The sequence below is a fragment of the Thermobia domestica genome, chromosome 6 (genome assembly GCF_964235325.1).
Source record: "Thermobia domestica chromosome 6, izTheDome1.hap1.1, whole genome shotgun sequence".
Classification (NCBI taxonomy): Eukaryota; Metazoa; Arthropoda; class Insecta; order Zygentoma; family Lepismatidae; genus Thermobia; species Thermobia domestica.
Window position 1 is genome coordinate 87,666,290 of NC_137459.1, and position 23,640 is coordinate 87,689,929.

General features: G+C 35.6%; 2 protein-coding genes across 3 annotated transcripts in view; one reads left to right on the forward strand and one right to left on the reverse strand.

Annotated features, from left to right (window-relative positions):
- LOC145688090 (uncharacterized) overlaps window positions 1-23,640 on the reverse strand; it is a 122,475-nt gene that overhangs the window by 12,948 nt on the left and 85,887 nt on the right. The window contains exons 1-2 of one of the 2 annotated variants that reach the window (XM_081761824.1): window positions 22,221-22,571; window positions 6,602-6,745 (exon numbers count right to left, since the gene is read on the reverse strand). In XM_081761824.1, coding sequence (XP_081617950.1) covers window positions 6,602-6,740 — 139 coding nt within the window. In that variant the 5' untranslated portion in view covers window positions 6,741-6,745; window positions 22,221-22,571. Of the gene's footprint in view, window positions 1-6,601; window positions 6,746-22,220; window positions 22,572-23,640 lie in introns of those variants that run through there. The other variant, XM_081761823.1, reaches the window with a different exon arrangement.
- Window positions 7,670-8,038, forward strand: LOC145687234 (protein GVQW3-like). Its single transcript, XM_081760707.1, has one exon. It carries the CDS (start codon window positions 7,670-7,672, stop codon window positions 8,036-8,038), a length of 369 nt encoding a protein of 122 aa, XP_081616833.1.

Consider the following 23,640-nt stretch of genomic DNA (forward strand, 5'->3'; position numbering starts at 1 on the left):
GTTAGAAAAACGATATTCATGGAATATAGGAAGGAGAATGACCGAAATATTTTATGCTGTAAAAATTTGCAAACTTTTATAAAACTAAGTCACCCTACTGCTTTATTTGAGTCAACGCTTATTTAAGGGTATTTAAAACGAAATGTAGTTGTAATATTACATACTAATTGAGATTGTTTTATTTTCGTAATTAATGTAGTTTTTTTCTTTTGGCATCAGCTGAACCGTCTACTTTGTAGTAAATACAGATGTACTTCCACACAGTGATGATTTCAGAAAGTGGCCTTGCGTGAGAAAATTCGCACCTAGAGTAACGACAATCCCCCAAGGCCATATCACCGATTTTTTTTTAATTGGTATTACCTGTATTGTTGAAGGACAACTTTTCACTGCCTTGGTATTGACACCTCCACCGGAAAATATTTTCTGAAACCATCACTGCTTACGTACATTGTCGGGGTAGAATAAAAATATAGGAGCATGCCAATAGGCATTCTTCATTTAATTTGTTGGTCTCATTGTTTATACATCATCCATATTTTCAGATCTACAGAAGTAGTGTTATGAAAAATTTCGAATGGCTACAGTAAATCCTGGAGCTAAACTGTATGCTATATTGCCTATCTCAATAAGTATTCGATACAATGTTAATAAACTATACTGACAAACTGTAAGAGGTGATTCCTCACATCGAAATAAGTCAAAATGTTCATATGAACATCTGGGGAAGAGCACAATGTTTTCAGAGTTAGGGATGTACAAAATAGTAGAAATGCCAAATTTCAAGAGGCCCTATTTTGAATTCGGGAGACTGTGGATGGTGGTCCTTATCAGCGTAAAGGAAGTCACGCATACACAATCCAAAAATCATATTTCATTGCAGGATGAAATTCCCGGACATGCCATCAACCGAATTCTGAGATATGCTCTGACTTGGTCCAAAGTAGGCAAACGATAATCCTTGACAGCAATGAACACGGAATTCCTTGGCGCGATGTCGGAGGTGTTAAGGATCGTCAACAACTCGGTATCTCGTACTCAGGAGAAAAGAACCTGCGACGTTTTCTTTCACGCTTATAAGTGAACAAAACATGAAATATACCGTGACAAAACACGGTATATTTCGAACACACACACACACACACAACTTTAGCTGCCGGTTACTAACACTACCGACTTCCATTCAAAGCACTGCATGACGGTTCTTGTTAAGGTTTACCTCCTTCCTACTTTGGACCCTCCTTGAAATCAGGGTATATCTGAAAAATCTATTGAGAGCACATTTGAGAGTTATACCCTATACAAAATATTTTACATACCCATCGAAAATTGATGTATTATGCATATTTGGATTGTGTATGCGTGACTTTCTTTACACTGATAAGGACCACCATTCACAGTTTCCAGAATTCAAAATAGGGCCTGTTGAAATTTGCCTTTTTTTGCGATTTTGGACAGCCCTGACTCTGAAACTATGCCGTTTTCTCAATAGATTCATATAAGCATTTTCTCTTATTTTGATGTGAGCAATCGCCTCTTACGTTTGTCGGTATAGTTCATTAACACTATATACAGGTTCCCTCAAAAGTCCCCTGACATACAGTGACTCTGTTATTATCAGAGTTACAACAAAATGTAGGAGGGTAAACCTTCTCCAAATATGATGTTTTCAATGTAAAGTGAAGGTTTTTTTTCTTTTTTTAATCGGACGAGCAGTTTGGGCTGTACACTCTTTATGTGCCCAATGTTAAATGAAAATGCAATGTCGCCATTTACCTGGACCCACAACATAAGTGAATGAAGTTACTGTCTTTCACACTAACGTGTCGATGGCCAGCCCCCGTTTCAAACATGCCCTATTCACCATACTCTTACAAAATTTATCCACCTCCTGTCACCTCTTTCCTCCCCCAGCCCAGCCCTCTATTAATGGCAATGTTGCCTTTTTATTTAACATTAGGCGCATAAGGAGTGGACAGCTGAAACGGCGTGTCCGGTTAAAAAAAAAAATAATAATGGTGAAATATATATTATTGCACCAGAAAATCAAGACATACTTGTTTGGTGACAATTTTTTCTACTTTTAGCATTATTTAGTTCTATTTAGTAAAACAGACACCGGCGCTGTTCGAAGCATCAATTATGATTTGTATTACGATTGTGAGGAAAACTAGTAATTCTTCTCTAATAGAGATTTTAAACGCGAAGGTGAATACACTAGGAATGTTGTTCAGAGAAAGGTGATGCACGAAATTCCATACAGATTTTTGTGCGATATAGAATTTTTCGAAGGCCAAAAGTAGAATAATAAACAATAAGAATATAACTTATATATTATATAAAAAGAAAAAAGCTTAACAAACTTTATGCACGCAACCCACTTGTTTAAAATGTTACAAACTTCAAAGACAGTGTAATGTATTGTAAAAACTTACTAAACTTTGCTATACAACCCCTACGACTCTATGCAGCCATACTTACACTAGAGAATATATGGTTGCCTATAAGTATGTTACTTTGCTGTAAATAACCCAGCATCCAAAGATGGCCAAATACTGCCGTGACGAGTTAGCATGGCCATAGATGCCGGAAGCCCAGAGATCTAATTCCTAAACCCTAATGACGATTCAAATTTTGTGTTCTTTTCCTGATATCAAAGGTCTCTGGTTCGACCCAAGACCATGTTAGTTACGTTGTGTTCGTGTGAATTTCCTTCTAGTTCTCTTTTCCTATATATATATATATATATATATATATATATATATATATATATATATATATATATATATATATATATATATATATATATATATATATATTTCACCAATTCCACCACAACCAATTTCTTTTAGTAACCATCCGTCCCCTTTTGCCTAGAGAGTGACAAAAACTTAGAACTTCCGGTCATTTTATTATACTTCGCTACTTCACTTTCCTTAGGTTTTTAAAGTCTCTCGTCTATACCAACAAACCGTCATCGGCTGAGGAAGGGTTTTCAATATGTAATATAACAGCAATCGGAGCGTTTGAGCGTAAGGGAATCAAGTTAAATTGCCAAAGTTCTGAGAAAAAAAATAGTTTATACGGCACGCTTATCTGTTTTATCTGTACAAACGGTCAAGTTGTGAAGTAATTTTCTTGATTGGAAGTGATACCATCCATACCGCAGGGGTTGCAACAAATAATAATTTCACATTAAATTTCCTTTATGTGTAATATATCAAGAAAACGAAAATAACATGCTGAACCGAATCAAAGGACCCCGCACAATCCTTACGGAATTTGGATATCGGTGGAATTGCTTGAAACCGTGATATGTTGTAGATATTGTGATCCTGAGAAAAAGTCTCAATGGACATCACAATCACTCACTAACCGTTTGGCCATTACAAGGCCACATTTTTGAAAAAAAAAACAGTCGAAGATAACGATGTTCTGAATTTCGGTGGAAATGACTGAAACCGTGATATATATTGTATATATCACAGTTAAACACTAAAAGGAGTTTTAGATAGATATATTAAACATGAAAAAGGTCCAAACTGACCAAAGCTGGACTCTAGTCTACTTGTATATTGAACGCGCCGATTAATAGCAAATCGAATTGTAAATTTTATCAGCAGAACAAGAGCATTTCAACAGAGTTTGCGAGCATTTACAACTATTGCATTCTACAGTTTATTTGTTTCGTGTTTCTTGTGATGAAATTAAAATATTATCACTTTTTCTTGTAAAGTGTGCCTTTTCTTATGGAAACATTTCTATATCATCACTGAAAACACTTTTCTTTTAAATACTAGAAATTCTACACGACATTATTACTCGGATTTGAAGCCGTAAAATAAATTCTTGCTACTCAATATAACAAATCTCAAAATATGGCAAATTCCTCCTGTTTTGTTTTTGCCTTTGGAGGCAGCCGTGGACATTGAATTAGAACAGTCATTAATAGTTAGAGTATGATCGGGCTATGGTCACGAGAACACAAGCTCAGAAAGAAGGGGGCGGAGTGCAAGTAAACACCCCGTACGTTACAGTCTAAAGCCTTTCACTACACATTTCAAACTATCACCCAAACTATTCAGACATTTTCTTTTCTATCGTATATCAATAAAATCACTAAAATATATATCAGGAGAATAGCAAGTCTTTGTTGAAATTCCGTACAATTATTTCATTTTAGAATAGTCGTAAAAAAAGAACAGTCGTAAACCAATTGGCCTTTACTCAGACTATTTTGCGATCTTAACCACTTTCTTGAGAACCGGCGTCCTAATGTTCTACGAAGGAATAAAACACATAATAAAGCGAAAAAAAAAGAAAAGTTAATTTCTTACGTACACATTTTCATATGATTTAAGTATTTTTTTTTGTTTATTTCTTTTGTTCAATCTTTTTTGAACTCTTACTAAAGATACACTGTCCCGTCGCGTCTCTCATCATTCCCGCTAGTGTTTGCAGGTACTTGCCAACTACAGTCGATTTGCACATTCCTCGCGTTTCGCCTCAGTGGTTCTCAAGTGAGCCAATCTACATAATGACAACTAGTACGTACAAAGAATAAGTAATCCCAATCAAAAATAAAACACGATTTATAGCTGCAGAAGTAGAAACTCCCAAAAATACATACTGAATAATTTTCATTGCATCAAATTCCGTGACTGCAAGCTGTTTCATGAGCAATTTGCGTGACTATACAAGATTTCAGGTAGTAATAAATTTCATGTTAAAAGTTCCAAAATACAATACATACCTTTTTACTACTGTATTGAGTTAACAAAAAAATCTAGCGCGGGAGAAAATAGAATGATTGCATGCAATATGAACAAATATCTGCCAAATATATCGTACCTTGTAATAAAAGAAATAATTAAAACACTACCATATTGAATCTTCTTTTAAAATGGTCAGTTTCTATTTACCATTCATGTACGTAGTTATGTAAACATAGATGAATACTATCAATAATATATTTGTGTCTTAATTTATCGAGTAGACATAGGAGAACGCTAACATTCTCTTTTTTACAATCGAGGGATTCTGGATTCGAATCTGTTGTTCGATTATTTTCAGTGATGTTTCCCATTTTTTTTCTCTGTCTGACCATCAAGCAAATGTATGGATGGAACTTGTAAATGAACTGCTTAGTGCAGAAAGCAAACATGTCCACATATCGTAATGTTTGCAAGAGAGGCAAAAAGACTGAAGAAAACTATCTTTTCGATCTTCCACCATAACATGAAAATTGAAGGCGTTATTATTGAGCGGACAAATGTCATTTTGATGCAAAATGATTCATTTACCAATTACAAACCATTATAGTCACAGAAAAGGAAATTTGTAAATGTTGGACATGTTTGCTTTCTGCTGTAAGCGGTTCAATTATAGGCTCTAGCAAACTTCCTTCCAAACCCTTATTTCACTTGCATTGGTAATTATTTTTAGCTGTATATGGAACTTTGTTGATAAATGAGTAAATAAACAAATAATTGAACGACTGATTCTAGTTGAACTTTTTTTTTCAAGAACCGAGACAACATGGGTCGGAATCAACCTACTAAAATAGGGTCCAGAACCCTGCGACGGTTTTAACTGAGGTTTATTGATCCTACCTGAGACAAATGTGGTACCACAAACACTCAAATACATAAGTTGTTAAAGGTTGTTATGGTGTTATAAATTGAATTTACTTGCCAAAATACTTATAGAATGGCAAAACATAGAATACTAAATTTTAAATTAGCTCATTTTTTAAAAGCCTTATTTATATTTAATCAACATAATTAATCAACATAATTCCTTTATATGTGTACTCTTCTAGGGCATATTTTGTTAATCGATGGTACGCGAGACACTGCCGGGTCATATGCACATGTTATGTGAAGTTGTTCGGTAATGTTCTCTTGCTTTGAAAAAAAGGAAGAAAAATGCAAGAAGAGAAAGTAAAATATGAAATGTGATCGAGTCGAATATTTAGCCTGGGAACTTTTCCGACATCCTTTTTTTTATCTGATAAAACCGAAAATGTACATTATCTTGATTTTTTTTTGTTATCAACTCCACTGTCTTTTACACCATTTGTCCGATTTCTACCAAATCTAGTCAACTTGATAGAATGATCAGTACTTCGTGTCTACCAAATTTGAAAACGATTGGTTAAAGCGTCTTCATGGAATAGATTCAAAGAATATTTGATTTTTTGTCAATATGTATCAGTAAATATAAAAAATAAACTCTAGTTATTTAGTTATAATGATTCAATAGTTGTGTAACTTTGTCTCTGGGATAAAGAAATCATGCTTCTCCATAATAGATTTCACTAGTGGTACATTACGTTAATATTCTCTCTATTCAATATTGTTGTGCGTAAGTGGAAAAGGTTGCAAACCGCTGTTCTATGGTCCACTAATTAATAATTTGCAATTCCATGATATTTTAATAATTACCAAAGTAAGCAAAATTTTGTAAGTAGAAATCATGTAACTCTATGTGAATATCAGAAGAAAATTCCAAACAAGATGTTGGTACGCTTTTACTACATTGTCACGCATATACTAGGTGCAAATGCTTTGCATTAAATATAACATTAGATATCAATTACCAGATACTCGCATCTCCTGACTTATTAAATTCCAAGCTTCATCAATGTTTCTCCTAGGAGCCGCGTTCTCCGCAGATTGAACGTAGAGAACTGGGTAAGCCTCAACCAATTTGAGGAATTTCACTACATCGAATGGCATTTTGCCTAAAATGTATACAAAGAAAACTAATTAGTAAACAGCAAAATTACAACTTGGAAGAAACGATAAGTTCATTTTTTTTTTCTAATTACATGATATTAACCTACATAACATAAAATGAGAGATGCTGACTGACTGATCAATGCCTAGGTTAAGCTGCTTAAGCTACGGACTTGAAATTTAAATAATACATGATTTATGACGTTCGCTAAGACTAAGGAAGGATTTTTGGAAATTCAAAGTGGAAAGAGGAAATAGAGGTTACAATTATTTTAATGAAATGTCAATATCTCGGAATTCCTTAGAGGTTACAGACATGAAATTTGGAAATTAGATTGTTTTGTTTATTTTAAATGATTAAACATGTATTTCAAGCGTTTTTCTTTCTTTTTTTTTTCTTTTTGTTTGATATAGAATGGAACAAAAAGGGCTGAAATGTTTGCTAAGGTGACCATATGATGTGTTTGAATTCCATGCAAGACTTCGAGTCCAGAGGAATTTTATATGAAACAAGCAGGAGGAAGAACACAAAATATTGACCGCTGTAGCATGTAGCGCCAATTGCTAGTAATTAATAATAATAATTTCAGTAAATCAAAGAGGTGAGCACAGAATATATATATATATATATATATATATATATATATATATATATATATATATATATATATATATATATATATACACGAGGTGCTATCCAGAATTTTCGGGACTGGGGCTGCCATTTGGGAAGTAGTAGAAATAGAGCTTTCCACCGATAGGTGACATATCTGTTGAGTGAGAGTGCACAGTTTCATGCAGCTGGGTTGATGTGTTGAGTTTCCACAGTGCTTTTCATGATACTGTGTGTGATGGATCCGAGAATAGAACAGCGCGTGTGAATCAAATTATGTGCGAATCTCGGGAAATGTGCTACAGAGACATTTGCAATGAATCAACCAGTGTCTGGGGAACACAGCATGACCCGTACGCGTGTGTTTGAGTGTCATGCTCGGTTCAGAGCCGGCCGTACAGATATCGAAGACGATGCCCACACTGGAAGGCCCGTTAGCCGCACAACGCCGAACATTGTTGCCAAACTTCAACAATTGGTTCATGAAGATCGACGTCAAACCATTCACGACCTTGGTGATGAAGTGGGTATTGGTTACGGGACATGGCAACGGATTTTGACTGTTGAATTGGGTATGCATCGTGTCGCCGCAAAATTTGTGCCAAGATTCTTGACTGATGATCAGAAGGCACAGCGTGTGGCAGTTTGCACGGAGCTTCTGATGATCCAACCTCCTTGTCACTGAAAAGGAAGTTGATAGGCCATCAGTTCGACACACTTCAGAGGATTCAAGAAGCATCGCTGGCGGTGCTAAACACACTCAAAGAACAGGACTTCCAGGATGTTTCACCAATGGCAGAATCACTGGGATCGGTGTCTTCGTGAGGAAGCAGTGGTGGCGATTGGACGTTAAAAGTAGGAGGAGGGCAAGACATGATCTGAATATTTGTGTATCAATGTTAATATACAAATTTACCTGGTTGCTTCTAACACTTTGTTCGACAAAAGGATGGATAACTAATAGGATACTATCTTTTTCAGTTAAAATACCGTATATCGTCTTTCAAATTTTATTAAATAAATTGACTTGATTCCTTGCTTATGAACATCTTAAATTCTGTCTGGAAACTTGTGTGATCAGATTATTTAATAACAAATTTGTAAAACATATAAACAGAAAGGAAAATATTAATCACAGTAATGAATAATGAGACTTGTTTTGCAAAAGTTAAAATTGAAAATGGAGATATGAACCATGATCCTAGGATAAATAAGGAAAATGTTGTAGACTCTTGACTGAAAGTCTATAATTTATCTTTTAAAAAAAGCCGGAACTTAAAAGGGTTAATGAACAACTAATATTTTTAACCCTTTAAAGATAGCGGTGTTATTCTGTTTTCGCTGGCTAATTTACCGCGTTCCTGCAACATGTCGTCGTGTATGTGCCTTGCTGTTATGTGTCCTGAATATCCCACAGACATATTTTCGTAATTTTCTCTCCACTCAATTGAAAAAAAAAAAAAAAAAAAAAAAAACCACGATAAAGGGTTAATTCCACGCATGCTATTATATGTGTTATTACTCTTAGAAAGACAGTAAATACCACAAGCATATGCTACGACATTTATAAAAAATCCGGAAACATGTTCGTTTTCGTACACCCCTAAACACACCGCGATAGGAACCGTGTTGGATTTCACTATTGTTTTTGCTTGCACCGGCATAACTCTAAAGCTAGCATGGCCCATTCTTACTTTAGAGCAGCGCTTCCCAACCTTTTTTAACTTGCGGCACACTACGGGTGTAACTTGGATTCTCGCGGCACACTTATAGATATTATTATTTGTAAATATATATATAAAAAAACGTGGTATTTTTGCTGTGATTACTGAGTTCCTTCTCACAGAGAAGAAAGCTCGATCACTGTTTTTTTCCCGTGGTAAATCACCGAGATAATTTGTCGAAAGGATTGAATGATATTTTAAATTTTCAAGTTACGAAATAGTCTGTAACAATAAAGAAGCAATAATGGTCATAACAATAACAAATACTTTTTTCAACATTAGAAATGTACAGAACAGTAACCTGGTATGAAACTTAAAATTGTGGATTCATAGTAGAGGTTCATAGTAATGTGAAATACAAATACACATTTTCCCCTGTGTTTTGCAATTTGATTGCTATACAATTAATCATTTTGTTTCAATTTCCTCGCGGCACACCAACGGCCCATTCACGGCACACTGGTTGGGAAACGCTGCTTTAGAGAGACCTAAGTCGCAACAAAAGTTTAATGAAACGCTCAAAGAGCTTGATGTATGGAGAATACCGCCGTGACTGCTCACAAGAATATTAGTTGTTGTACATGTTTTCCACATTTTCCTCTCCCTTCTGACCTTCTCTCTTTATTAAAATTTTTACTTGACCCCCTTTTGATTTGGCCCCTGTCTGGGTGGCGATCGCCACCTAGCCACCTGGGCCAGTCCGGGCCTGGTCCATGCACAGAAAGACTAGAGCATTAATGTTTTTAATGACATGTCGTTTATAGCATTCGTTTCCAACTAAAAGTCTTGTGATGTCACAGCTGTCTGCTTGTATTCTCAGTGAGAGGGGAAAGAGCAAACAGGAGCTATGGAATTGTTAACGAACAGTGCATGACAGGCAAACAAGAACATGTATGGCATAGTTGATAATATTCTAGGTATACTATTCGTGGACACGGAACTGTGCGTATCCTTCCATCAGTTGTTCTCCTACGTCATCCCACCCTTCCCTTCCTCATTATGTGTGTCTCTCTTCTGTCTTATTTTCTCAGATTCTAAAATCGTGCCCCTACGTAATACATTAACCAGTTGAAAATGATTTGTTTATAACAACTAACCTCTGTCACGAGTTTTTTTTTTTTTCTTATATTTGTCGGTAATGTACTTTTGTTCTCTCAGTCGTACACATAATTCTTGCCCAACACAATTTTATATGTGTGTAAGTGAAAATATTTTTCTTTGCTTTTCTTTTCTTTCTTGTTTCCTTTTTTACACTGTCGAGCAACGAAAAGAAGGAAGAAAATATTGTGATTGTAAAAAAAAAAAAAATCGAATTCAAGATGCCAACCGATTTACACATTTCATGGCCTATACCTAGGTAGATACGGAAAAAAGTAAATTCTCGACGTATGATGGTCCTGATGTACACTTGCGTAGAAACCATACCGTTCAACATACCTCAATCAAATTTTAAGCTCACGGTCTTTATGCGACTCTACAGGAGCTTTTTTTAGTTGTTTGAATTTCCTTCTTATCCATAAAAATAATGATATTTTACTCAAGGGTGAAAATTTAAAAAAAAAATGTGACTTTCTCAAAATGAGACTTTCTCAAAAACGGCTCTAACAATTTTGTTTATATTTCAAAATATTTTTTAAATAACAACTGCATCCTGTGATATAAGTCATTTCTCTGGGGAAAATCGGTAAGGGGTAGTCTACTTGTGGGGTGAATATCCCCCTCATCAAACATATTTATATAGATTTTAACCCCCCCCTAATATTTCAATGACGCAGTTTGCGTCATAGCCCCCCCTTGTGGGCACCCCTGTATATATATATATATATATATATATATATATATATATATATATATACATATATATATATATATATATATATATATATATATATATATATACATATATATATATATATATATATATATATATATATATTCTATTTATCTCTGTCTGGGAGACACGGTGGCTCAGTGGTGGAGAGCGTACCTATGGTATGTGGGTTTCTTTGTTCGATCCGCGGCCAAGTAAGTTTGTAGTGGACAACATCATTCCGTGGGGTTCCCTTCGGGTATTCACGTTTCATCCCACTTTCTCATTCCACCAATTATTCCATCATCGTTCACTTGAATGACACATAGTCTCCCTTAGCCTAATCATGGGACATTAAACTGGAACATTTCATCTTCTCTCTCTCTCACTCTCTCTCTTACACACCCAAACAAACACTTTTTCTTGTTTGCCTGTTCGTTTGAATTGATGAGTCGACTTTGTAGTAAACGTATTAAAGCGTTTTATATTTATATTGATTTTTACTTATGAAAATATAATATTTGATACTTCAAAAGTGCTGCGCACCTGTGTTCGACACTTCTGCAATAAACAGCTACACGATGTACGGAAACAATAAAGAAAAAAAAAACGCGCGTTAATTTTAATAAAAGGCAGGCTATGAAAAGTGATAACTTGTGTAACAATTTATATTTAAAAAAAAAAATAGTACACCTAACATTAGCCTATTTATGAAAGCACACCGGTTATTATTAATTTCCAACGTAACCAGTGAAAAAGGAAACTCATATTAGACTACAATGATTAGCAAAAATGAAAATCACTAGACGAATCCACATTATCCATTGTAGTAAGACCCTATGACACAGGAATGCAAAGACTAGTTTCACATTAAAATCAGATTTTTTTTAAATATATGTATATTCAAAACTCTTTTTATTAAGTTTATTTTCTGTTTTGTAAGAAATCTGTAAAATAAATATTTCAGTTATTTAATGTTTTTAACTTGTTCTTTAAAATAAAACTGTATATATTTGAATGAAACTATGTTAAGTATTCTTATCTGTATTTTAACGAAACACAGTGTTTTGCAACTACAATTAACCTCATAACACACTGATGTGCCGCGGCATACAAACTAAGAACCACTGTTGTAAATCATATTTTACTCAATAAACACAAATAGCACTTTAAAAAAATGTTCGCGCATTTCAAACTATGCACTTGATCATGTTAGAAACATGTGTTTCAAGTTCGTAATCACAATCTACTAGGAGTTCCGGTCAAAGACAGTTACACGAATGAAATTTGTGTTCTTAAAAGCAGGAACTAAAGAGAAATAAAGAGAAATTTTCACGGAACATGCTATCGAAGGATAGATCGCTGGATCGGTGAAAGTTGTAGGACACGAAGGCCATTGGATTTGTATCAAAGCCATTCTTGTAGCCCCTCGGGCTTCTTTATAACATTAGGAAGAGACTGGGAGTTTCAAGGGAATTCCCTAGCAACGTATTTTCTTGTTAAGAAACTTCTCTATTGAATGAATAGAAGATGCCTCCAGAAAGAGGAGATAGCACAGGGGAGCTGGTAAATTGCGACTGCCACGTGCAATAAGTAGTTGTGTCTATGGAAAGCTTTGTACGAATTTTCTAATTCTGAGTCGAATTGTATACTACTCACTTAGTTTCAAGTTTTATGAAACACAAACTATTCAATTATATTTAAATGTTGCGTATGCATGAGAAGATATAGACTCACAAGTTCTACAATGAGCTTACTAAATAAAATGTTCTCAAACAACTTCAAACAGTCTCGATAGAATGTTTCTCCCATCTAACTGATTTATTGTCTGATTTTCCACTTGATGCGCTTGGTCATAGGTCCCCTTCTTGTTGAAATATCATCTTATATATACAGGGTGTTTCAAAACAATACCGACAACGTTTGGGAGGTGATTCCTGGCACCAAAATTAGACGAAAAGTATAGACTACCCTGGGTGCACAAATGTTTCCTTTCAGAGTTTTAGGCTGTCAAAAATATATTTTTTAAATGGACTTTAAATGTCCATAGCTCCAATACTATGGAACCTACCGTAATCGGGTCATTTTTTTAGGAACTAATATGTGTCCTATCCAAATATTCATGGTTCAGAATCCTGTGGTACTGCCGCAACATTTTGTTTTGTAGATGTAGTTGGTGAGTATTTCAAATTGTAAGCCCGTAGCCAAACAACCTCTACAAAAATTATTGCATGAGTACCTTAGGATTCTGCAACATATATTTTTGGATAGGGCACATATTAGCTGCTAAGTGAAGTCTTGAACCGACTACGGTAGGTCCCATATTATTGGAGCTTGGACCTTTAAATGTATTTTTTTTTCATGTTTTCGGCAGCCTATAACTCCGAAAGAAAGCATTTGTGCACCCAGATTGGACTATACTTTTCGTCTTATATATATATATCGCAATGATTTTATAGGTAGAGACAAAATGAGAGTCCGGACTAGTCCTTTTCCCTTCACCAATTTATTATTAAATTGCTGAATACAATGTCTTTGATTGCAAAGAGTAAATAGTGTCCTTCTTATTGACCAGATAAAGGGAGATTTGTGTTTTGCACGATGTCCCTTCTCTCAAAACAGTCTCCAAGGCACGTGCAAGATTTTTGGTGAGTCTTGAAGGAAAGCCCCTCAGCCCAAGGCAGCTTCGTGAGGCTTGGTTGTAGTAAGGATCTCTAGTCCAATACGACCTCGGGTTAAGGAAAGGTGTACCACTAGTCCAATGCGACCACGGAGCAGGTGTTTGTTAGTTGATCAGTTAGTCGACTGATGCCAGGTCCCTCGGTGGTCCCTCTTTTATTTGTCCTGTTCGGGTCCTTTCGTGAGGTTCGCCTCCTTTCGGTTTCCTCCGGTGTCTTCCGTGTTGACTTCTTGTCTGCTTCATTATTTATAATCATTAACACGTGTTGTATTAACATGTGCTATATATAATCTTCTTCTTGTAAGACTTTTTTCCAGTTGGCTGGAATCAGTTTTCGGATCGCTGTCTTCCACTTGATTTTATCTTGTGTCATATCCGCTGTGACACCACACTGCAGCATATCGTTCTTAATACAATATCTCCACTTATTCTTTGGTCGGCACATCGGGTTCGTTTCCCATTCAGTTTCATAGCATCCACTCGGTGAGCTACATATTGCAAATGTCTTTTTTTTCTTTTTTTCTTTTTTTATTTTTCTTTTTTTTTTACATACCCAAATACCTCAGGTTACTTTCTTGCAGGTTTTCTACTACTGATCTCACCTTTATTCTTCACCGTGTCACTTCATTCTTAATTTTCTTCCTTCGCGTCACTCCACACACCCACTGCTGCATCTTCATCTCCGTAACATGCAATTTCTGTTCCTCTCTTCTTCGTCATATAGCATTCCACTCCGAGTAATCTGCCAGGTCTCACTACTGTTTTCTAAACTTTTCCTTTAAGGCGTATTGGTACTCTATGGTCACACAATATTCCTGTCGTTTCTCTCCATTTTGTCTAACCGCTGTTAATTCGCCTATTTACATCTTAATTCCTGCATTTTCCTGCAGTATTGATTCTAAATACTTGAATTTCCTCATCATTAGCACCTCTTCTTTGTACAGTCGTATTATATTCCCGATTTTTTTTTCTAAAAGGCCAATGCAAATATTATGTCTTGGTTTTACTAATTCCAAGCCTTTTTGCTCTTTAATTGTTAACTGTCAAACTGTTAACAATTGTGCACATCCATTTCCTCAAATAAGGTTTATATTCAGCAATTAATATTTCTCCAATTTCTCATGTGTTATCTCTTATTACAGAGGCGGTTCGTGAGGGAAGTCAATCTAGTAAAAATAATAATAAAGGGTTATCACTTACAACTAAGGGAATGAATGTGATCTAATGTATTAAATGTTTTATGCAGCAATTAGAACATAGGGAAAGTTTATTCTTTCAGTTTCAAGAGACGGTAATTTTTCCGCTGTGACTTCCCTCACAAGCCGCCCCTGATAACCGCTAACTTAAGAAGATGAATAGTTAAAAAGACAATTAACTCTACGAATTAAGAAACCAAAAAGATTCATTGTCATTGAAACAAAATTTCGCAATTCAATCCTATCCTGATAAACCAGTCTATCAAGAAAATAAGGTATTTACACAAGTTCCATATTTACTTGGATATGTTTTCTCCATGTTATTATTTTTTCTTGTTATTTTCCTTTTTATCTTTCTATAACAATACGCACGGTTCACGATACAAACTTAATTATTTTGCTCATTCGTTTCTTTTTCCCTCTAACTATATTTAATGCATTATTTTATCTCTCCCAAAACACCCTCCTTCTAGAAATACAAGTGAGGTTATAGTTACTTTCTTGAACTAGTTTTGTATCAGAAAGACCATGTACATGTCATATATTTGCATTGTCTGCATACAGTAGAAAATAGATGTTAGTTTCTTTATTACTTTCGACAACACAGTACCTCAACCACTAAGGAATTCAGAAGCAGCGGAAGACGGGGGTCGCATCGATCCAAATTAAAAAAGAGTGGTGCAATAAATTATTAAGGAACATACGCATATATATATATATATATATATATATATATATATATATATATATATATATATATATATATATATATATATATATATATATATATATATATATTGTTTGAGAAGAGTTAAGCAACCCTTTCTCAACGGAACAACCAAGAAGAGAAAAACGTACGCATAAGGTGTTTGTCCAATTGGCGTTAGCTGGGATCGTATCGAGGGTCCTACGTACCAGAAGTGGAGCTATTGTGGCTCCATGTATCTTTTTGAATACACTGGTTGAAATGCCCTTTCTTCACAAAGGAAACTAATTTTACGAAAATTATTTAAGCACCTTCTCTCCGTTAGGATATGCATGAGAGGTAAATTTGGACGTGAACGGAATCGATAGTAACACAAATTTATCGCAACGATCTCTTAGATAAGACATTGTAATCGATTGTTTTCCACTATTTTCAAATGCAAACTCATTCACTCACATCCTCCATGCCGATGGGAAATGAAATTGGACTTAAACATCAATAGGGGTGTCACCTACTAATGACAGAGACCAAAAAACTATGTATTCGACAATAATATTGATAGTTTCTGATTATTTTCTCATATAAACCCCTTCTTAGCCTCATTCCTCACCTAAATAACAATGGGACATGATTTAGACTTAAAGGAAATTGGAACTCCTACTACTTAACTTGGTGATCAAGAAGACTATGGATTGAACACTAATATTGGTCGTTTTCGATTATGTTGGATGTTACCACTTTACACCCCACTCTTCATCCCATGCAATTGGGGATTAATTTGCATAAAAAGCACGTCGGTAGGGCCATTGTTTATCTCAGCATACCCGAAAACTACGAAATGGACATTAATATTGGTCGTTTCTTTATTATTTTTACATGACCGCAACTTCTACCCTTGCGAAAAATGTACTAGAAACCTAAGTTAGGTGAAGGTCCACCCATTCACCAAAAATCATCAAAATCAGTGTAGTGGTCTAAGAGGAGTCAAATGTCAAAAGTATATTGATAAGTCATCCTTCAACTGTTCTTTTTCCTCCCTCCAATTGACGAAAGTGTGCTAAAAAAGTTATGTCAGGAAATTGCACACTATGCACCAAAAGCCATCAAAATCAGTTTATTGGTCTAAGAGGAATTAGGCGTCAAATATATGTTTATATATCACTCCTCAATTGTTCTCCTCCCTCGCTCCACTTGCTGAAAATGTGCTAGAAACCTAAGTTAAGCGAGAGTCTACTCGTGCAATAAAAGTCATCAATATTATTATATAGCATTCTACAATGAATCAGCCGTCAAATATATTTTGATATATCACCCCTCAACTGTTCTCCTCCCTCGCTCTTCTTGCCCAAAATGTGACAGAAACCAAGTTAGGCAAAAGCCCACTCATGCACAAAATAAATAATCAAAATCAATATAGTGATCTAATTGGACTCAAACATCAAACATATGTTGATATATCACACCTCAACTGTTCTCCACCCTAGCCCCTCATGTCAAAAATGTGTTAGAAACCAAAGTAGGCGAGGGTCAATTCATGCGCCACAACTTATCGAAATCAGTATTGTGTTCTAAAGGGAATCAGGCGCCAACTATATGTTGATACATCTCCATTCAACTGTTCTCGTCCGTTGCTTCCCTTGCCGAAAATGTGTCAGAAACCTATCTTAGGCGAGAGTCAACTCATGCACTAAAAATCATCAAAATTTGTGTAGTGGTCTAGGCGTCAAACATGCTGTATGTTGACAAATCACCACTCGTATGTAGTCGTCCCTCGCTCGCCTTGTCGAAAGCGTGCTATACACATAAACTGGGCGAGAGTCCAATCATACAACGAAAGTCATTAAAATCAGTATAGTGACCTACAAGGAATCGGCCATCTAAAATATGTTGATATATCTCTCCTCGCCTATTTTCCTCCCTAGCACCCCTTGTCGAAGATGTTTTAGAAACCAAAGTAGGTGAGTATCCACTCATGCACCAAAACTCATCAAAATCAGCGTAGTGGCCTATAAGGAATCAAACGTCAAATATATGCTGATATATCTTCCCTCAAATGTTCTTCTCCCTCGTTCCCCTTGCCAAAAAAATGTGGTAGAAACATTAGTTAGAAGAAGGTCCACTCATTCTCCAAAAATTATCAAATTCAGTGTAGCGGTCTAAGAGGAGTCAGGCACCAAACGTATATCACACCACAACTGTTCTTTTCCCTCGCTCCCTTTGACGGTAATGTAACAGAAACCAAGTTAGAAAAGGGTCCACTAATGAAGCAAACGTCATAAAAATCATTGTAGTGGTCTAACATGAGCTAAGGCTTCAAACATATGACATATCTCCCTTCAACTGTTCTTCTTCCTTGTTCCTCTTGCTGAAAATGTGCTAGATACCTAAGTTAGGTGAGGGTCCATATATATGCAAAAAATAATCAGAATCAGTGTAGTGGTCTAAGGGTCAAACGTGTGTTGATATATCTCCCCTCAACTGTTCTCCTTCCTCGCTTTCCTTGCCGAAAATGTGCCCTAAAACCTAAGTTAGATGAGTGTCCGTATATGCACCAAATATAGTTAAAATTAGTGTAGTGGTCTAGGCGTCAAACATATATTTATAAATTACCCCTCATCTGCCCTCCTTTCTCGTTCTCCTTGCCGAAAACGTTTTAGATACCTAAGTTAGGCGCGTGTCCAGTCATGCCACAAAAGTCACTAAAATCAGTGGCAAACAAGAAATTAGCCATCCAATATATCGTCGTTGCGCCTCGAGGAACCGCTATATGTTAAAACCACAACTTGTCAGGAGAAGCAAAAGACATTCCAAACTTAAAATGTTGCCAAATATGCACGGAAACACTAGAAAAATATAATAAAATTGGTTCTACGTATATTATACACTGGACATTGTTGTAGCTTGCTTCAACAATATTATATTACTATTTTTGAGTTTACGTAACACATGTCGGTTTATCTTTTGCCCCTTTATAAGCACATATAGGATGAATACGTACGTGATGAGAACTTGAAGCCTCGGATTTCAATCTATTATTTTTTCATTGTTGTGGCAAAACCATTGAATATTCACTTATCACATTATAAGGGACGCTACCTAACAGCTTTCAGGTTTATTTGCACGGCATAACCCATTTTCGACAAAAACGTCACATAGCGGTTTTTCGAGGAGCTGTGACGATATGTTGATATATATCCCCTCACCTATTCTCCTCCCTTGCTCAACCTTCCAAAAATGTGTTAGAAACCAAAGTAGGTTAGCGCCCCCTCAGGCACCAAAATTAATCAAAATCAGTGTAGTGCTCTAAGAGGAATCAACCGTAAAATATATTCTGATATATCTCGCCCAACTGTTCTCTTCCCTCCTTCCTCTTGCTGAAAATTTGTTAGAAAACGAAGTTAGGAGAAGGTCCACAGATGCACCACAAATAATCAATATCAGTGTAGTGGAATAAGCGTCAAACGTATATTGATATATATATCCCCTCAATTGTTCTACTCCCTCACTTTTCTTGCCGAAAATGTGTTAGACCCTGAAGTAAGGTGAAGGTTTTCTCATGTACCAAAACTCATCAAAATTAATGTAGTGGTCCAAGAGGAGTCAGGTGTCAAACGTATGTTGATAAGCCACCCTTCAACTGTTCTCCTTTCTCCCTCCAATTGACGAAAGTGTGCTAAAAATTTTGTCAGGAAATGGCACACTATGCACCAAAAGTCACCAAAATCAGTTTATTGGTCTGGAAGGAATTAGGTGTCAAATATGTGTTTATATATTACCCCCTCAATTATTCTTCTCCCTCGCTCCACTTGGCGAAAATGTGCTAGAAACCTAAGTTAGGCGAGAGTCTACTCATGCAACAAAGTCACGAATATTAGTATAGTATTCTACAATGAATCAGCCGTCATGTATATTTTGATATATATTCTCACAACTGTTCTTCTCCCTCGCACTCCTTGCCAAAAATTTGACAGAAACTAAGTTAGGCAAAAGTCCGCTCATGCACAAAAGATATAATCAAAATCAATATATTGATCTAAGTGGACTCGAGCGTCAAACATATGTTTATATATCACTCCTCAATTGTTCTCCACCCTCCCAACCCTTGCCGAAAATGTCATATAAAACCAAGTTTTGCAAGGGTACATTCATGAACCAAAAATTATCAAAATGAGTGTAGTTGTCTAGGCGTCAAACGTTTGTTGATATACCTCAATTATTCTCCACTCTCGCTCTCCTTGCGAAAATGTGTTAGAGGCCAAACTAGGCAAGGATTCACTCACTCATCTCAACTTATCAAAATCAGTGTTGTGGTTTAAAAAGATTCAGCCGTTATGTATATGTTGATATATCTCCATTCAACTGTTCTCGTCTCTCGCTTCCCTTGCCGAAAATGTGTTTGAAAGCTATCTTAGGCGAGAGTCAACTCATACACCAAAAATCATCAAAATCATTGTAGTAGTCTAGGCGTCAAATATATCTTGATAAATCACCAGTCATCTGTCTCCTGTCTCGCTCTTCTTGCCGAAAACGTGCTAGATATCTAGATTAGGCGAGAATCCAATCATGTAACAAAAGTCATTAAAATCAATAATGACCTACAAGGAATCAAACGTCAAATATATGTTGATATATTTCCCCTCAACTATTCTCCTCGCTAGCACCCCTTGCCGAAGATGTGTTCGAAACCAAAGTAGGTGCGTGTCCACTCATGAACCAAAATTCATCAAAATCAATGTAGTGATCTAAAAGGAATTAAATGTTAAAAATATTTTTAAAAATCTCCCCTCAACTTTACTCCTCTCTCGTTCCCCTTTGCCAAAAATGTGCTAGAATCCGAACTTAGGTGAAGGCCCACTCATTCTAAAAAAAATCATCAAATTCAGTGTAGTGATCTAAGAGGAGTCAGGCGTCAAACGCATATCACACCACAAGAGTTCTTCTCTGTCCAAGAGACAAGAGACCAAGCAAGTTAGGAAAGGGTCCACTAATGTACCAAAAGTCATAAAAATCATTGTAATTGTCTAAGATGAGTGAAGGCGTCAAACATATGTTGATGTATCTCTGTCTTTAACTGTTCTTCTCCCTCGTTCCCCTTGCCAAAAATGTGCTAGAAACCTAAGTTAGGAGAAGGTCCACTCATTCTCCAAAAATTATCAAATTCAGTGTAGCGGTCTAAGAGGAGTCAGGCGCCAAACGTATATCACTCCACAACTGTTATTTCCTCTAGCTCCCTTTGCCGAAAATGCAGCAGAAACCAAGTTAGGAAATGGTCCACTAATGAAACAAACGTCATAAAAATCATTGTAGTGGTCTAACATGTGTTAAGGCTTCAAACATATGTTGACATATCTCCCTTCAACTGTTCTTCTCCCTTGTTCCCCTTGCTGAAAATGTGCTAGATTCCTAAGTTAAGTGATGATCCATATATACGCAAAAAATAATCAGAATCAGTGTAGTGGTCTAAGGGTCAAACGTATGTTGATATATCTCCCCTCAACTGTTCTCCTTCCTCGCTTTCCTTGCCGAAAGTGTGCTAAAAATTGCGTCAGGAAATGCCACGCTATGCACCAGAAGTCATCAAAATCAGTTTATTGGTCTAAAAGGAATTAGGCGTCAAATATATGCTTATATATCACCCCTCAATTATTCTTCTCCCTCGCTCCACTTGGCGAAAATGTGCTAGAAACCTAAGTTAGGTGAAGGCTCACTCATTCTTAAAAAATCGTCAAATTAATAATAATAATAATAATAATAATAATAATTTACTTAAAGGAAAGAAATTGAGCATAATAAGTTTCAGGGCCTCTATCCTATCCTAACCTCTTTTCTACATCTGTTATTGTAAAGGATGAATCACAAACTCATCAGTTCGAAGCTTATGTCCTTATCTTGACCAGCCTGAGAATTTATTAACTGAAATACACACATTTCAAATTACGCGTGTGTAGTAGGTCCATATATTTTTGATTAGGCTATATCAGGCTTATTCCACACATACGAGGTCGACTGAAGAAATACCGCATATTGTGTGTTGCCTAATGAATTAATGCCATATTAAAAAAAATACAGTTCTTGAGTTTACGGTTGGCCTATCTGCCGTCCCTTGTGTCCAATACTGATTTCAGCCGTTAACATTACTCTGTTCGTACTTGAGGCTTATATCATAATTGCCGTGCTAATCACTATGATTTTATCAAACACAGCTATTGGGAAAATGTTGCGTTCTTCTACTACACTATTGACAGCTTCATTTTGATCAATCCAGCAGAGCATCTCTTTTCGTAATAAACAGCCACCGTCAGGACTCTATATTTCTATATTTCACGCAATCCTCGAAACTAAACATATTTAAAATGTTTTCATTAGTGTTGTCTACTGATTAACACACACAAAAGAAAAATAGTGTTGTTGGAGAAAGTTAGGAAAATATAACAAAATTCTTGATTTAAAGATTATATTTTTCATCTAGATTACCTAAGATGATGATTGATGTAACACAATCAAGATAAAAACATAAGTAATATCGTTTCTAAAAGTTAGGTGTGTCTTCAGGATTTTAACATAAAAATCGCAATACTAATATTACTAGCAATTAAAATACTGACACTACAAGAAGTTCATATAATTATAAAATAAACATTTCTATTTGCAAAGATTAATTTAAAATATTAGAAAATGTAAAATGTACTAAAAAGACCACCACATATATACATGTGTTAATACATTTTTAAAATATGCCCTATTTACTTACCAGAAAGAAAACTAACAGCGCACTGCTATATTCCGAAAGTGTCCAGCAATATGCTTTGCACTTATACACAATCTGTCAGTTAATAGTAGAAACAACTGCGTGATATGTATAGAGTAATTCGTATCACTAAGTGTGCTACTCGTCCATAAGCCACACTGTCACCAAAATACACGAACACAACGTAAATCTCTCTTTGGCAAGTGTTCAACAATTGCTTTGCACCAGTAGATAAGTCAGCACTTATTAGCAGAAAGCACTACGAAATATTGAATAAGCTTTTAGTCTCACTAGATATACCACTAAACCATAGGTCACACCATTAAGTAGCTGCACTGTCAGTAAAGCACATGAAGCCTGCGCACAAAGTTGAACAATAGTGCTCGTTCAAGTTCAGTGCGATGCAGATTTCGATTGCAGTCCTCCGATTGGTTGAATGGAGCATGACGTAATTTTCCTTGGCGCGAAAACTCAAGGTTAAACCGCACGGACTGCACTTTAGAATGTAACTCACTAGAGGGCAGATAAATATGTTCGTGATATGCAAGGTCATTTTCCGCCATTTTGTAAACCATAACAACAATTCAGCATTCAATGTATCTTAAGTCATCACAGATTGTGTTTACACTGTCTGTTCTCAGTAATTTTTATTGCATAATAAGAGCAAGACTATTTCTTGTACTTTATTGAATAGAAGGTATGCATATAAAATAGCATAATTGTTACGTTATTTAGAAGTGTTGAAATTTTTCTGTACCAGAATAAACGCTTGACAACAACACAGTATACTTGTTGACAGGAAGTCAAAAGGAATGTTTTGCCTTCTTTTATAATCTTAACCTGCTTCGCTGAACTTTAGAAAAATAAGGGCATTATCCTCTATAAACGCGCAATGATTTCATCAAGGCGGAATGTATCGTATGTTCCTCTTCAGAATGTAAATACATAATAGCACAATGGATATTTGTGGAAATAAAATTTTAATGATTCATATATCTAGAAAAACAATCAACCAATTTCCACACATATCATTATGATGAAAGACGATCACTGAAAGATATTTTTCAGTAAAATAACCACGAATAACAACCAAATATTTTGCCACCATACCGTAATCAAATTTCACTCCAAATCCAAGGAAACACATATTATATTAAGTTGTTTATAAGAAAATGACGTCCAATTTTCTTTATAACATTATCAAAATTGTTATACGTAATTATATTAATGATTAAGACAATAGTAAGCAAGTTTGTACCATTATTTTCAACATTCACTTGTATATGCATATGTTCCACGATAAATTTTGTAAAAAGTTCTCCGATTTTCAAGAAGCATTTAATTTTAATAACTATCCATACTTCCTGGTATTGAAATTGGTGAAATATAAGGGGAAATCCCTAAGTTTTTTTTTTTTACACAC